This window comes from Periplaneta americana, chromosome 16, assembly GCF_040183065.1.
Source record: "Periplaneta americana isolate PAMFEO1 chromosome 16, P.americana_PAMFEO1_priV1, whole genome shotgun sequence".
Lineage (NCBI taxonomy): Eukaryota > Metazoa > Arthropoda > Insecta > Blattodea > Blattidae > Periplaneta > Periplaneta americana.
The window spans coordinates 11,427,119-11,444,471 of NC_091132.1; the positions used below are offsets into that span (position 1 = coordinate 11,427,119).

At 35.2% G+C, this 17,353-nt stretch overlaps 1 protein-coding gene across 3 annotated transcripts in view; it reads left to right on the forward strand.

Annotated features, from left to right (window-relative positions):
- LOC138691191 (testis-expressed protein 10 homolog) overlaps positions 1-12,768 on the forward strand; it is a 35,626-nt gene extending 22,858 nt beyond the window's left edge. For all 3 annotated transcript variants that reach the window (XM_069812973.1, XM_069812972.1, XM_069812971.1), the window contains 5 exons: positions 2,466-2,715; positions 3,563-3,782; positions 3,865-4,019; positions 7,360-7,546; positions 12,600-12,768. In XM_069812973.1, coding sequence (XP_069669074.1) covers positions 2,466-2,715; positions 3,563-3,782; positions 3,865-4,019; positions 7,360-7,546; positions 12,600-12,618 — 831 coding nt within the window. In that variant the 3' untranslated portion in view covers positions 12,619-12,768. The remainder of the gene's footprint in view (positions 1-2,465; positions 2,716-3,562; positions 3,783-3,864; positions 4,020-7,359; positions 7,547-12,599) is intronic.
- The last annotated feature ends 4,585 nt before the right edge of the window (positions 12,769-17,353 follow it).

Sequence of the window (17,353 nt, forward strand, 5' to 3'; positions counted from 1 at the left end):
TTGCTGACGATATAATTAATTTTTTTAATTTTCTGTAGCGTAGTTTCAAACAGGAGGGTTGCCAACATTGATGACGTGAATATGCTGTTGGTTATCATTTAAGTATATAGGCGTTTTTAAAAGCTTTGTGGTAAAAGTAATGCCAATTTCTGAATACTAGTTAGGACAGAAAAGCAAATAATAGATAAGTAAGCTTTCACATGAGTTTCTTAATAATGCAAACATAACCACAAAATGTATATTGAGAAGTCAACACAGAGATGGGAACCTGCAGCATGACTGCGGCTGCAAAAGTAGTGCCTTGTGTGTGAACAGACTCGCAACCTCCAGTTGCAACTTTTGCTGCACTCGGGTTGCGGAGCACGAAAAGTAGCGTGCAGCGTGCTACTTTTGGCTTACGTGTGAACACGACACGCAACATTTGCAGCTGCAGTATAAAAGTAGCGCAGCAAAGGTAGCGACTTATGACTGTACCTTAAGGGTGAATGTCCATTAAGGAATGCAATAGAGAAATTTATTTTCCATACCCTCAGTTCACGCAAATAGCTGTCATTTTGGTCTAGTGGCTGGAGTTATAGTTCTGTGAACCTGGGTTCGATCCCTGGTGTACCCCGATTTATAACTTGTGTTGGTTAAGCCTGTGATCCAACAAATCTCCATCATCTCATCTCATCTCATCTCTCATCTCTCATATCTCATCTCATCTCCTCTCATCTCATCTCCTCTCATCTCATCTAATCTCATCTCATCTAATCACATCTAATCTCATCTCATCTAATCTCATCTAATCTCATCTCATCTAATCTCATCTCATCTCATCTCTCATCTCCTCTCATCTCTCATCTCCTCTCATCTCTCATCTCCTCTCATCTCTCATCATCTCTCATATCTCATCTCCTCTCCTCATCTCCTCTCCTCCTCTCATCTCATCTCATCTAATCTAATCTCATCTAATCTCATCTCATCTCATCTAATCTAATCTAATCTAATCTCACCTCACCTCACCTCACCTCACCTCACCTCACCTCACCTCACCTCACCTCACCTCACCTCACCTCACCTCATCTCGAGTGTAGCATAGACCAATCTCCTGTAGCACACTCTGAGCAACAACTCTGTTGGTAAATTGGTCTACACAACTGATTTCATATGGCTGAATAACGAACAGTCAAGTACCCGCCATTAGTTAAAAGAAAAATAAAGATCTTAACATTCGAAGCTATATCTTGAAATTAATTCTCCTTGTGATTTGTTGTACTACTACTTACTTACTGGCTTTTAAGGAACCCGGAGGTTCATTGCCGCCCGCCATAGGTCCCTATCCTGAGCAAGATTAATCCAGTCTCTATCATCATATCCCACCTCCCTCAAATCCATTTTAATATTATCTTCCCATCTACGTCTCGGCCCCCCCTAAAGGTCTTTTTCCCTCCGGCCTCCCAACAAATACTCTATATGCATTTCTGCATTCGCCCATACGTGCTACATGCCCTGCCTATCTCAAACGTCTGGATTTATGTCAGGTGAAGAATACAATGCGTTCAGTTCTGTGTTGTGTAACTTTCTCCATTCTCCTGTAACTTCATCCCTCTTAGCCCCAAATATTTTCCTAAGAACCTTATTCTCAAACACCCTGAACCTATGTTCCTCTCTCAAAGTGAGAGTCCAAGTTTCACAACCATACAGAACAACCGGTAATATAACTGTTTTATAAATTCTAACTTTAAGATTTTTCGACAGCAGACTGAATGATAAAAGTTTCTCAACCGAATAATAACAGGCATTTCCCATATTTATTCTGTGTTTAATTTCCTCCCGAGTATCATTTAGATTTACTGTTGCTCCCAGATATTTGAACTTCTGCACCTCTTCAAAAGTTAAATTTCCAATTTTTATATTTCCATTTCATACAATATTCTGGTCACGAGACATAATCATGTACTTTGTCTTTTCGGGATTTACTTCCAAATCTATCTCTTTACTTGCTTCCACTAAAATTCCCGTGTTTTCCCTAATCGTTTGTGGATTTTCTCCTAACATATTCACGTCATCCACATAGACAAGCAGCTGATGTAACCCTCTCTGTTATCCTGGACTTTCCTAATGGCATACTCTAGAGCAAAGTTAAAAAGTAAAGGTGATAGTGCATCTCCTTGCTTTAGCCCACAGTGAATTGGAAACCATCTGACAGAAACTGACTTATACGAACTCTGCTATACGTTTCACTGAGACACATTTTAATTAATCGAAATAGTTTCTTGGGAATACCAAATTCAATAAGAATATTATATAAAACTTCTCTTTTAACCGAGTCATATGCCTTTTTGAAATCTATGAATAATTGATGCACTGTACCCTTATACTCCCATTTTTTCTCCATTATCTGTCGAATACAAAATATCTGGTCAATAGTTGATCTATTACGCCTAAAACCACACTGATGATCCCCATGTGATTTGTTGTAGGATGCTGAATTCATCAGTGCATACAAGAAGGATCTCGCATCATTATTTTTCCGTCACTTTCCTTACCTTTATACCAAAGAACAAGAAGATGGAATGAAATCAAAGAAGAAGAAGAAGAAGAGTGATGATGAAAAGAACTTGCGTATGACTTGTCTTACTCAGAACTTGACCATCTGCCAGTTGTATTTCTGTTACCACATGCACCATGATGACATGGAGCTTTGTATGCATATGCTCAAGTATTTGAAATGTAAGCTTTATCTCATTTAATTGGTGTGCGTGTGTGTGTATGTGTGCGTGCTTATTTACAAAACAGCATGTTCCATTACATAAGGTAATACTATACGCCTTGGCGTTCTTCCGTGAAACCAGGTGGCCCGGGTTCGATTCCCGGTCGGGGCAAGTTACCTGGTTGAGGTTTTTTCCGGGGTTTTCCCTCAACCCAATATGAGCAAATGCTGGGTAACTTTCGGTGCTGGACCCCGAACTCATTTCACCGGCATTATCACCTTCATCTCATTCAGACGCTAAATAACCTAAGCTGTTGATAAAGCGTCGTAAAATAACCTACTAAAATAAATAAAAAAAACTTGGTGTTCTTTCGGCAATACAGTGGTTCATTCATTTTTCATTTAGTGTTCTGCCCAAATACAGGTCTTTCACTGCAAACCCAGCTCTCTCCAATCTTTCCTATTTTCTGCCTTCTTCTTCGTTTCCTCATATGATCCATATATCTTAATGTCGTCTATGATCTGATATCTTCTTCTATCCTGAACTCTTCTCCCGTTCACCATTCCTTCCAGTGCATCCTTCAGTAGGCAGTTTCTTCTCAGCCAGTGACCCAATCAATTCCTTTTTCTCTTCCTGATCAGTTTCAGCATCATTCTTTCTTCACCTACTCATTCCAGCACAGCTTCATTTCTTATTCTGTCTGTCCACTTCACACGTTCCAGACATCTGCAGTCTCAGTCTAGACTTTGGCTGCGGAAAAGTAATAAGATGATGTATGTAGATCATTTTGACGATTTGTTTACTCATTAAATTTTCGTTTCAAATATTGATGCCATTTCCTGTATGTGGTCTTTTTCAATTTTCAGTAAAGATAAAACACTGGAGGGACCCAGCTTCCAGACATCAGATAAAGGAAATTCTGACTCATTTGTTTTTGAAGAGGAGTTCAGTTTGTAGCAATTGTGACAGGAATGTGCACATTGTGATGGATAGAGTCATCAGAATTTGCATGAGCAATCACGATCCAGAGCTCTTCCAGTTATTGAGCGATATTTCTGAAACTCCCAGGAAGGCACAATTGCACAGGTGACTACATTGCTTCGTACATTCAGAGAGATGCTTACATGGAGGCTCTTTATGCTCCGTTACTTATCATCTTTTGCTTCAGGTTCCAAAGCTTTGAGAGCTGGATAAAGTCTCTTCCTGATCTTCTGTGTGAACCTGTCATCTCTGCTAGAACTCTCCATGTCCTGGAAAAATTTGCCTGTCAAAACAATCCAGTTTTTCAAGTCAGCTTATGCCAGAAACTGCCAAAGATTCTCAGTAAGTAAAGTTAAAATTTTTAATAAATGAGAGATGTCATAGTATTTGAATTTCTAAGATTTTCTCTACATCTAAAGTCACTAGGAGCAGACAGAACCAAGTTCTTTACACATTTATAAATTGGGAGCTAAAAAACTACATATTTAACTTTAAATCTCAGGAAAGGTTTTTCTCTAAAGTACTTGAAATTAAGAAAAATATAAATCTCCCAACAAGTAAAGAAAATCTACTTCATTAAACTAACTCTACACAAGATACACAAGAATAGAAATGGAGTATTATCTGGACCTAGTTGAAGATATCAAGAAAAGTGACACTCCAAAAGACGTCCTAAAATTGCTAGCATTGGGAACTATTCATAGCAGATTCTCTGAGAAAAAATAGCTTCATATTTTTACTGGTGGATCACTACTGTCCGAAATTCGATAGGTGCTGGTGGTACATGTCCACTTTTATCGTTTTATAAATCCTTAAGTTATGGAGCTACAAATTTTGATGCTGAAGTTGAAACCATCTGTTTGACAGTTCAGAATCTGTTGTACTAGATCTTTTATTTTCAACAAACTGTTATTTAAAAAAAAAATTCTCTCTTCTTAACTTTTACAATAAACTGTCTAGCTTTTATTAATCATACGATGAAAGAGTAATGGACCGGAGAAAAATTCTCTCCGGCACCGGGATTTGAACCCGGGTTTTCAGCTCTACGTGCTGATGCTTTATCCACTAAGCCACACCGGATACCCACCCCGGCGTCGGACAGAATCGTCTCAGATTAAGTTCCAACTCTTAGGTTCCCTCTAGTGGCCGCCCTCTGCACTACGTCATAGATGTCTATGAACGTAGGACTGAAGTCCACACATGTGCTGAGGTGCACTCGTTATGAGGTGAGTAGTTGGCTGGGATCCGACTAGAGGGAACCCAAGAGTTGGAACTTAATCTGAGACGATTCTGTCCAACGCCGGGGTGGGTATCCAGTGTGGCTTAGTGGATAAAGCATCAGCACGTAGAGCTGAAAACCCGGGTTCAAATCCCGGTGCCAGAGAGAATTTTTCTCCGTTCTATTACTCTTTCATCGTATGATGACGAAGAATATCTGCATGGAAATATCATATGTACTTCGGTACATTAAAATAATATATATTTTATTAATCAGTTAATCTTTTAGTATTTTGATTTTTATTGTATTTGTAAATTTAATATTAATTGTAATTATAATTGTAATTGTATTCTTAATATTGTAGTTGTAATCCCCTGGTAGACGGGAAGAGAAGGCCTGATGGCCTTATCTCTACCAGGTTAAATAAATAAATAAAATATTCAGTGAATAACAACCAGTCTGTCAACTAAAAAAAAAAAAAAAAAAAAAAACTGATTGTTAGGAAACCATACTCCATCTGATAAAGCTTAACAGAAGAATAGTTTTTCATTGGATACTGTCACACTGTGAATTATCTGGTAATGAATCTGCTGACAGCCAGAAGGGAGTAATATCTTACAACACCTCTTGTCAAATTTGCCATTCTCGATAGTTAAAATGTTAATCAACCCAGTATATCAGTACAATATCATACCATTTCCACGAAATTTCAAATTACATTCTCAATGTACAACAAAATATAATTCCTGAATATCCAAGGAAAAATGCAGTTGCGTCATTTTGATTACTCACAGGACATAACTATTTGTCAAAACATTTGAACAAAATTGGATTTATTTCTTCACCACTTTGTCCATCGTGAAGTCTTCAGGAAGAAATTAATCAGAATCATCTTCAGCGATGTCCAACCCTTTGTTCTAAACCTATTGCGTGTGAGAAGTATTGGAGAACAAGAGAGTTAATGGCTTTATTGCCAATAATTAGGCATTAGTTTAAAAAAAAATTTTTTTCGTTGTAGGAAATGTGAAGATAATGTAATAACAAAATATTTAAAAAGCGATTTTGAGAGTTTTATGATCTCAGGAATGATGAAAAGTGATTTGAGGTACTCTCTCTGTGTCAACTACTATATTGAAAATTATCGCAAAACAACTGCACATGTTTGCTTAGCAACCAAGAATTTATTTATTTAGACATTGTGGCTTAGTAGTGCTGCAATTATGAGACAGCATCTGTTATTTCTATAACACTGATTTTTTTAAACGATTCTACAGATTTTCAGGACATTCAACTTCTGATGTTATGTAGTCACAATGTTAAAGTGGAATTAAAACAAAACCGAGTTGTGACATTTGAAAGAACTAAAGGTTTCCATGACAACATCCCTTCCTCTATCTTTGTGGCCATTAAGGGGAGAGGATGGTATTTTTTGGTGAAAAATGAGTAAATTTTCAAAAAAAATTTTTTTCTTTAAAATACTCTGTGATATGTGTGTGGAATGCATAGCATAACATTTTGTGGGTATTTGTGTCCTTATCGGATGTTGAGTCGTCATTTTTAAACTTCCTGCGTTATGGATTTTTAAATCACTCGCCCACTTTTATTATTGTTTCCAGTAAATTAAATTTTCAAAAAAAAATTTTTTTCTTTAAAATACTCTTTGATATGTGTGGAATGCATTGCATAACATTTTGTGGATATTTGTGCCCTTATCGGATGTTGAGACGTCATTTTTAAACTTCCTGCGCTATGGATTTTTAAATCACATACCCACTTTTATCGGTTTCCAGTAACTTCATTGTTTTTGCTACATTGCCAGACGAAAATGGATATATTTTCTGAACTATTACAGATACATGCATGAAATTTAGAACACACATTCTTTAGACTATTAGAAAAAGTTTCTCTGTAACAGAATTTTGTTAATTGATTTCATTTTAAAAATACGTCCGTTTGTTTGCAAGAAACGAAATCAGAAAATTGTTATTAAATTATAATTGTTTATTTTACAAATATAGGGACTAATATCAAAATTCTGTTACAACAATTGTAGAACATACTTTCCCAAATATATTGCAAAAAAAATTTGAATCTATCTTTAAAAATGGTTTAGATATATCGGTTTTTGTACAATCCTGCATTGGGTATATTTTTTTCAAATTTGGGCCCCCAAATAATTTTTTTTTTCAAAATATATTTATATTTGGGTGAGTTGCTACAACTATGACCACCCTACATACAAAAAATTAATATTTCACACCAAATAGGAAAAAAATTAAAAAAAATACCATCCTCTCCCCTTAAGACACTACTGCTCCTTCTTCCCTTCATCTATAACCTGTATCTGTTGCTCACAAAGAGAGGGGAAAGGATGTTGCCATGGAAAACCTATGGCACCTCCAAATGTCACAAGTCGGTTTTTGTTTTGATTCCACTGTAGTTATGCTTTATGTATTTCAACAGATAATTTGTCAAGTGTGGTCATAAATGATACAGAGGAAGAATATGCAAGCAAAGAGAATATCATTAACATTCTGTACTGGGTGAGAAGCTGGCCACAGGATGCAATGGATACATTGAGAAATATCTTGCTTAATTCACTCTGGGAGAAGGAACTGTTTTTGCATCTTCGTGATTTGTTATTATTAAGGTAAGGGTTTTTGTTTTGTTTGTCTTTACAGATTTTGATGTAGAATAAATCTTTCCCCATATCCAGTGTGGTCACCTATTTTTTTTAATAGGTTATTTTACGACACTTTATCAACAGCTTAGGTTATTTAGCATCTGAATGAGATGAAGGTGATAATGCCAGTGAAATGAGTCCAGGGTCCAGCGCCGAAAGTTACCCAGCATTTGCTGATATTGGGTTGAGGGAAAACCCCGGAAAAAACCTCAACCAGGTAACTTGCCCCGACCGAGAATCGAACCCGGGCCACCTGGTTTCGTGGCTAGATGTGCTAACCAGTGGGCACCTGTTCCGGGATCAATTAATTATTAATAATTTTACACATAAATATAGATCCAAGAATGTATATATTGATGTGGGTGTTCCTCAGGGCTTTGTTCTGGGCCCTGTATTGTTTCTTTTATATGTAAACGATTTACCCATGTATGTAAGAAATCATTTTATGTGTATGTATGCTGATGATACTTCTGTCATTGTAAAAGATGGAGAGGAACTGGATTTAGAGACAACCTGTTGTGACCTGTTAAAAGATCTCAAAACATGGTCTGCTTCACTTAAATGTTAATAAGACCGGATATATTTACTTTCACAATTCTCAAATGAGAAATTTGAAGGACATCAATATTTCTATTCAAGATCAATACTTATGTAAATGGGAAACTACTAAATTCTTGGGCGTTACATTTGATGATTGTTTGTCTTGGAGACCCCATTGCACAAGTTTAATTTCTAAGCTCAATAGCATTTGTTATCAAATCAGAATTTTGAGGACGATAATAAATCACGATGTATTAATGTCTTATTATTTCGCACACGTCGAGTCAAGGCTTTCATATGGTATTTGTTTTTGGGGATCTGGAACCATGCTGAATGATATATTTATTGCTCAAAAGCGTATTGTCAGATGCATAGCGGGCGTTGACAGTAGGACTTCTTGTAGGGAACATTTTTTACAATGTAATATTCTTACTGTTTATGGTTTATACATTTTTAATGTTTTACTACTAATTTATAAAAATCTGTCTGATTTTCATCAAAATTGTGATTTCCATACCTACGACACTCGTAACAAAAATAGTTTAACTATTCCAGTTCACCACCTTACAAACACTAGTAGAACATATATGGTCTTTGGTATTAAAATATACAACAGTTTGCCTGATGACATCAAATATACAAAAAATTCTCTGAAATTTAAGAATTATATAAAAACGAAATTAATAAAATTGTGTCCCTACAGTCTTGAGGATGCACGCATGGGCCGTTGAAATGAATAATGTTTTTATATATATATATATATATATATATATATATATATATATATATTTGACTTATTCTACATTAAATTGTAATTGTATATATTTGATCATGTCTATGCATACATTATGCCATCGACAATAAAGTTCTATCTATCTATCTATCTATCTATCTATCTATCTATCTATCTATCTATCTATCTATCTATCTATCTATCTATCTATCTATCTATCTATCTATCTATCTATCTATCTATCTATCTATCTATCTATCTATCTATCTATCTATCTATCTATATCTATCTATCTATATCTATATCTATCTATCTATCTATCTATCTATCTATCTATCTATCTATCTATCTATCTATCTATCTATCTATCTATCTATCTATCTATCTATCTATCTATCTATATCTATCTATCTATCTATCTATCTATCTATCTATCTATCTATCTATCTATCTATCTATCTATCTATCTATCTATCTATCTATCTATCTATATCTGTCTGTCTGTCTGTCTGTCTAATGGTGAAACATAATAAGTATTTGAAATTTGCCATTTTTTAGCTACAGCCGAATGCTAATGTTATCAGTAGTTAAGCCATGAACCAATATAACTTGAGTGACCACGCCCAATAATGCTACCTCCCCTTGCTATGAGCATGAGGGTGCCAAAGTTGTGTAAATTAGCTGTGTGATGCAGCCTCTCTCAGTAATGTCTCGGTATATCAAGAGCAGCTACAGACCTGTGCGACCACTCGTTTGATTTCTAATCGCGAGTTCTGCAGTATTAAAGTGATAATAGACATGTACGCAGTGGCGGTGCGTCAATATGAGCACAAGAGCACGTGAACACCTTGTTTCCATTAATGCACGACTAGTTTTATTATTTGATACCGTATTGACGTAGTGGGGATGTATAATATCAGAATCGAGTATTTTAAACTTCCCGCATCTTGCATAAATTTCTTATGTAAACTTGGCAACATCCGTTCACGTACAAGCCGTGCTTTTTTCGAGATGGTTTCAGGAATTTCACGCATGCGCGGGAGAAAATTGTCTTTAGCTGGCCGCTTATGACTCGTCAAGAGCACAAAGCGTTAAGTGAACAGTGAATCTATCCTACAGATGTCAGGTCCATCGATGCCTATCGTTCACATGCTATATCTCGAGGAGGAAATTTAATAGCCTGTAGATGTCAGCATCTGACTGTAGGAACGTTTACTTACATGGATGTGCTGCTACGAGAGTGTAGTTTGTGAATTACTATACTTCAGTGTCGGCATAATAGCATAGTTTGGGTTTCAAACACGTGCTGGCTGACTGTGGCGGTGGTATGAATTTAAGTATCTGTATGGCAGTGTATAATATTTAAGAATAATTTTACTGGCGTGTATTTATAGTAATCTATGCGAGTGGGATTACAGTACTGGTATAGGCTATAGCATATCAGTGTGTTGTGAATCAAAATATATTACTGAACACATGCGTTTGTAAATAACGAGGCTGTGGTATGTATTCATTTTTAACAAACGTAAACAATGAACTCTGTTCAAGTAATTTTGAACAGTAAAGAACTGGGTAAACTGGCTTACCAAGAAAAATTGGAAATAAAAAGACTGAGTTTCATCATTATTATTATTATTATTATTATTATTATTATTATTATTATTATTATTATCATCATCATCATCATCATCATCATCATCATCATTATTATTATTATTATTATTATATGTTGTTTTGAATTTATATACGGTTTTTTTGATAGTGAAACATTGGAATTATGACATTTCATATTAGACTAAACGTACGATTTCAAATTCTCTTCGATTTTGGAACCACAAAATTGTGAACACACATAATATTTTATCACGAGCCGCCACTGCATGTACGATATACTTTGAGTGAACCATAGTGAAAAATTCGTTGTGACTTGGACTAATTTTGGAATGTTGCTTTATATGAAGAGAAAATATTGCATGCCCTTCATTGATTACTTCTCTTATCATGGATCTATTACTCTCTCCATTTGTAAACCGAAACAAAAAATAAAATATTCAAGCTAATACAACTGTACTTCAATTCCCTATACTGGATGACTTATTCTATGTGCTGGTGTATCTCTGATAAAGTGCAGAATTCTTTAGTTAGAAAACTGCAGTGTTCACTGTTTACAGTATTTTGAACAGTTGAAGGAAATATTTTTTTTTTTAATTTTTCCATAATTATGCTGGAAATGGTAACATAGGGAAAAGAAATACAAAATTCTATGGTTCAAAACAGACTCTTCACACGTTGCTTTATGGAAAGATACATGACCGTTTTCTTTGCTACCAGTACCAAGTAACCACAAAAGTATTCGTTGTTCTCTTCCATTCTCACTTGTTTATTAAATTTTAGAAATGGCAAATACTTTTTGTGGTTACCTGATAAATTTAGAAAAAGTTGTGTTCGTAAAACTCATGAGTACATGTTTAAATTGGTTTATTTCCGTGTGTTTTACGAAATTCGTGAATAATTGGCGAGTTAAAATCATTAGAATGAAGCTTTTTCACGATAAAATAATAGATTTTTCTGTACTTAGGTCAATATGCTGATTCTTCTTCTTCTTCTTCTTCTTCTTCTTCTTCTTCTTCTTCTTCTTCTTCTTCTTCTTCTTCCCTTAAAGTATTAGGTCATATGGCCTGTTACAATCTCACAGTTGAATTGATTTTTTTGCTGGTTTTTAATTCTTTGAAAATTCGTGAGTTGCGAATTGTTTAGATTCCTAGCCATAAGGCATGAAATAATTTGAACATATTCTGTGTTTTAATTTGATATGTGATGAAATATACATTTTTAAGTGTATAAAATAATTTTTCATCTAAAAGTTAAGTCTTTAGCAGGCCTGTTTAAATTTATATGACTTCACAGCTAATATCAACAATATTAAGTATTCAATACATCGTCGGTTTTCAAGCAAAAAAACACATTAAGTAAAAAATATTACTTCTGAGAAAAAGGCATATATAATGTATGAGTATAAACTTAGAATTTTAAAATTAAGTACACATAAAGGGAAACAACTTACTAAATAATATTTTGAGAATTCACTTTTGTCAAGAGATTTCAAAACTACCTTTTCTCAGAGGTAATATTTTTTACTTCATGTGTTTTGCTTGTAAGCGACAACATTTTCTTCAGACTTGATAGTCATGCACATTGTTGACTTCAAACTGTCGTCCTCAGTGGATGCAGGATTTTAAAATAGCGGGTTGGAGGACTGGCGTAAGTAATAAATCATAGGACTTTTTTTTTTTTCTATGGTAATACTTCGCATTTCAATTTAAGCAGTTTATCATCATCATCATCATCATCATCATCATCATCATCATCATCATCATATGTACAGTATATATGCCTGATGGAATATTCTCCCTTAGAACTCAAAATCCCTAACCTTCTCCCAGAGACATTTCAAGTACACAAACTATTACTTTCATTTTAAGCTACTTCAAAAAGCTGAATTAAAAGAAATAAATCTCTTGCAGTCTTATATGATCAAAATTAATAATATAACAAATTCTATGTGTTATTCATATATTTCGAAAATTTAGTTCTGATTTCCAGGGTTGATGGATTAAGAATTTGTAGAGTGCGAATTTGAAGAAACATTTTACAGGACTTAATCAGAAAGCTAGGAGAGAGATTTGTTCACATAGTTTGAAGAAAGGAATTACATAAAAAATTTGACATGATTTTGTTCTTTTACAGGGGCCTTATATTGGAATGAAGCATTCATCATCACACCTGTGCAGAAGTGACAGTACGTTGTTATTGTTATAAAGTGAACAGTTTTGTGAAGTTTGATTTTGAATTCAACACAAGGAGATGTTACTTTGTAGTAACTATTTGAGTTGCATAAAGGAATATTACGACTTTTCTCATTTCTAAAAAGTTTCAGTACCTCAAATGCTCCCAGTAGGCATACTGCATCATTTACAGACCTTCAGAAATAAGTACTAAATAATACATCCAGTAAGTCCTGAGGAACAGACCTGTTCCAAGGGATGAAGAGTTTGCTGAAGAGATGGTAATTTCCAAATACTGATGAAGTCTCAAGCTACAATGGATATGTTTATGGACCATTGCAGAAGTACATAATCTAGGAAGTGGAGGCATTTCAGAGATGGTGTTCATCAGCAAAGGTATGATAGCTGTATCACGTTTCTAAGTACTTCTCTACAGTATCTTTTTTAATTTTACAGGGTGAGTCATAATTATGCACTATAAAGTATTGCAGAGTATTCTATACACCAAAACAAACATATTTTGTCATATAAACGTATAGCCAATACTTCATTGTTATCAAGATATGGCAACATAGTGTTATTTCAAAGCTAGTCTACCAATTATAGTCCGGATCAGCTTACTTCATACCCTAAGGATAAAACCTAACCATTTTCCCTCCATTTCTACATATGCTAGTGGATTGTGGTGATTTTCTAGTTTGCAAGTTGAATTTTCTTTTACCAACTTCGTTTCGAATTTCGATACTGACAAATACTACAAATGGTACCGGGTAGTGATTTTGTAACTGGTATGTTGGCAGCTGAGATAAATATCGTCTATATTTTTCGGTACTGGAGTTCCATGAAATTGAAATTGTACTAGATTTCTGAGCCTGTTACTGGAAACTAGTGGAATTTGAACATACTAATAATTAATTAATATTAGTATTAATATTAATACATAATAGTTATTTTATGTGTTGTGGTTATAATTCAAGACTACAGTCAGGTAAGTTTTCGGAGTTAGTACAAATAATTTCGTGTGGTCAAACAAAATACATTTTTAGGTTATGTCTCGTGAGTCAATTGTTTACTCAAACCAATAAATTTCGTATTTCCAGACAAAATACTTGACATGTTGATCCCTTTCTCGTATAGTTTGCCTACGAAAATATGTTACAAATTATTGAATTATTTAGAATAGCCTTCCAACTGTAAGTAAATAAGTCCTTTAGTACGATGGGTCATGTGACATCTGGTAACAGTTGGCAACACTGATAAGACGGTAATATTTGCTGTTTGGGAACTGTTCTTATGTGACCCTCACTATACCCATGGCTAAAATCGGAACTAACAGCACAGTCTAATACTTACAGTCGCGCAACTTCAACACTTTTTTTGCCAACATTCGCGACACTAGCGCCCAAGCGGCAGGCAAGGCACTGGTCATAGGGTTGATACAGCCAGCACGTGCTTTAAAGGTATGCGAGATGTTATAATAACGTTTTAATCATGCGTCGGAATAAAGGCAATGTGTGCAATGACGAAAATTGCAGTAACAAGTTTAAATCTCCGAATCTGTTATTCTTCAGATTCCCTAAAGACCAAAAGAAAATCATAACTCAGTCATAACCTATAATCCACACTGTAGGTAGCCTACGTATTGTGTTCTATAAAACATTTATTAGTTATCAGTTACCTATTTATATGCCAGGAAGGAGAGTTTAAATAAAAACAAAGTAAATACCTGTTACAGTATATTATTGTTTTGCAGAGATCATGTGTAAATGTGTAACCATTCCGATTTTGGATAATGTATCTACAGTTTTTAATGCAAGTAATTCCATAATTTTTGTATTCGTGTTTTTTTCTTTATATTTTTCAAAAGTTGAATATTATATTGCATTCAAGTTAATTTTTTCAAGAATTCATGGCGTATTATAATCCTTATGCAAAATATTCACTTCTTGAATAAATCCAGACTGTGTCGATAAATTTCTGATGTGTTGGTGTAGATACGTGTGGCAGACGTGTTAAGTTCTCAAGAAATAAAAAGGGCCTTTTTAAATTTAACATAAAAAGCAATCTTTCTGTAATAACTTGCATGATTGTTATTAGTGTTGATTTTACATTACCAGTGATTATTTGTGCCGTTCAGAGCAGAATTAGGTAATGAGGTTTAAAGTAAAAATTCTGTAAAATACAGCGCAAAGTAGCAATTAATATATCCTTCGTGCTATTCACTGACTACTAATAGTTTAAATAAATTCAATATTAACTGCTACTTTGCGCTGTATTTTACAGAATGTTTACTTTAACCCTCATGACCCATTTTTGACTTACACCACTTCTGCTCTGAAAATAAAATTAGGCCTACATTTTCTGAGTTAATTGAAGTTACAATTTTTTTCAACAAAGTTGTGTATTCATTTGTTCTCACCTAGTCATAATAACAGTAAGTGCATGTAAATTACGTATTATATAGGTAAAAAAAGGTAAAGGTAACCCTGTAACATGCCATGAAGGCACTTGGGGGGCATGGAGGTAGAGCCCCATGCTTTCCATGACCTCGGCACTAGAATGAGGTGGTATGGTCGGCACCGCGCTCTGACCGCCTTTTACCCAATTTTATAGGAGGCTGAGTGAACCTCGGGGCCGTTCTGAAAGTTTGGCAACAAGAAAAAATCCCGTCAGCACCTGGGATCGAACCCCGGACCTTCCAATCCGTAGCCAGCTGCTCTACCAACTGAGCTACCCGGCCGCCATTATATAGGTAGGGTAAGTTAAAATTAAGCTTATTTGTGAAAACTGGAAATGTAATGTAAAATGCGGTAAACTTTCCATAACAATTTTAAACCATAATATCAGCACTAATAGCGACTCAAAATAATAATAAAAACATGAAAAAATAATGAACTTCATAAATCAATGTCTGTCAAATTAAGGTTTAAATCTTCCCCTTTTTTATTTTTAAGTTTACCTCAGCGGCCGAGTTTACCCCAATTTGCGGTATGGAAAATAGTTAATTTCTCAGGAAATAGGGAGAGGAGTTCACCACGCGATGTACCCTACGAGATATGCCCTACAATTTTGACTCTTCTCACAGGAAATATAGAGTTCCAATGGTTTATAAATATATTTAGGAATGAATTGAATTAACCGTCTACGTACAAACAATTATATTATTTCAAACCATGATACGTGATCAGGGCCATGATTCAGTTGTAAGGAGCAGAAAGAATTACGTTTATTCCCAGCTTCTGAAACTTGTAGATTAACTGCGTGTGAAATTCTTCCAGGATTCTAAGGTAGAATTAGTAAGAACCATATACACTTATTGTATAGCATAAGAATATAAAATAAATTACGCAAAACCCGTTTTCTGATGTGTTATCATATGTCGTGTGCACACTTTTAACTTGCCTGCCGCTAGAGGGCTACTGTCGCGCCAGCTGTCAAATGTTGGCATATTTGATACGTATGAGTTGCGTGACTGTATCTATTAGACTGTGCTAACAGTCGGTGTTGTTTTGTGGTTAAAAAAGATGTATTCATAGTTGGCCATGTCTTGTAGTTATGGTGATGTTATATTTATTCATGATGTTGAATATTGTAACTGAGATTAGTATTACTTTCACTTTACTGAATTGCATAACATAACAGTTGGCACTAATACAGAATGATGGGGGAAATATACACAAACAGTGAAATGATCGATAAGATCTTGATTTACGGTCAGCAGCAGCAGTCCGGTGACTTTGCGGTCTACCAGCATTGTTCATCACAGGTGCAAAGCGACCGGTTTCCCTAAGGTGACGTTCCATTGCTACAGATGTTTTTGGAGCTTGGTGTCATTGGCAGGAAAACGTTCAGCATAGATGCAAGCAGCAGAATTGTTTCTTACGTCATCGTAAATCAATATCATATTGGTAATTTATTTTCATGTGCAAGTTCTAAATGAGGCAGTAGAGCAAGTGGACAGCTTCATATACTTGGGTGTACTATAAGCAGTAACATGAGCTGCCACCAAGAAGTCAAAAGCAATGGCCAAGGAAGCTTTTAATAGAAAAAAGGAGCATATTCTGAGGCCTCTGGAAAAATAAATAAGGAAGAGAGACTAGTGCTTTGTGTGGAGTGTGGGGCAGAAACATGGACATTACGAAGTGAAGAGAAAGTAGAAGCATTTGAAATGTTGTTGTTGTTGTTTTCTAATGCCAGGCGTTTGACAATAAAGTCATTTGACCTCTTGCACTCCAATATTTTTCAAAGATATTATCATGGTCAGCCATTGAAGCACAGATTTTGAGGTGTTCCGAATCCATTTCTTGGTTTGAGTTGCACAATGGGCAGTTAGGGGACTGATATATTCCAATTCTATGCAGGTGTTTGGTCAAACAATCATGGCCTGTTGCCAATCTAAATGCAGCTACAGAGGATTTTCGTGGTAAATTGGGAATTAACTGTGGATATGAATTTGAAATGTGGATATGGAGAAAAATGAAACGTGTGAAATTGGCAGACAGAATAAGAAATGAAGTTGTGTGGGTGAAGAAATCATGATGGTGAAACTGATCAGAAAGAGGAAAAGGAATTGGTTGGGTCACTGACTGAGAAGAAACTGCCTACTGAAGGATGCTCTGGAAGGAATGGTGAACGGGAGAAGAATTCGGAGCAGAAGAAGATATCAGATGATAGACAACATTAAGATATATGGATCATATATGAAGACTAAGAGGA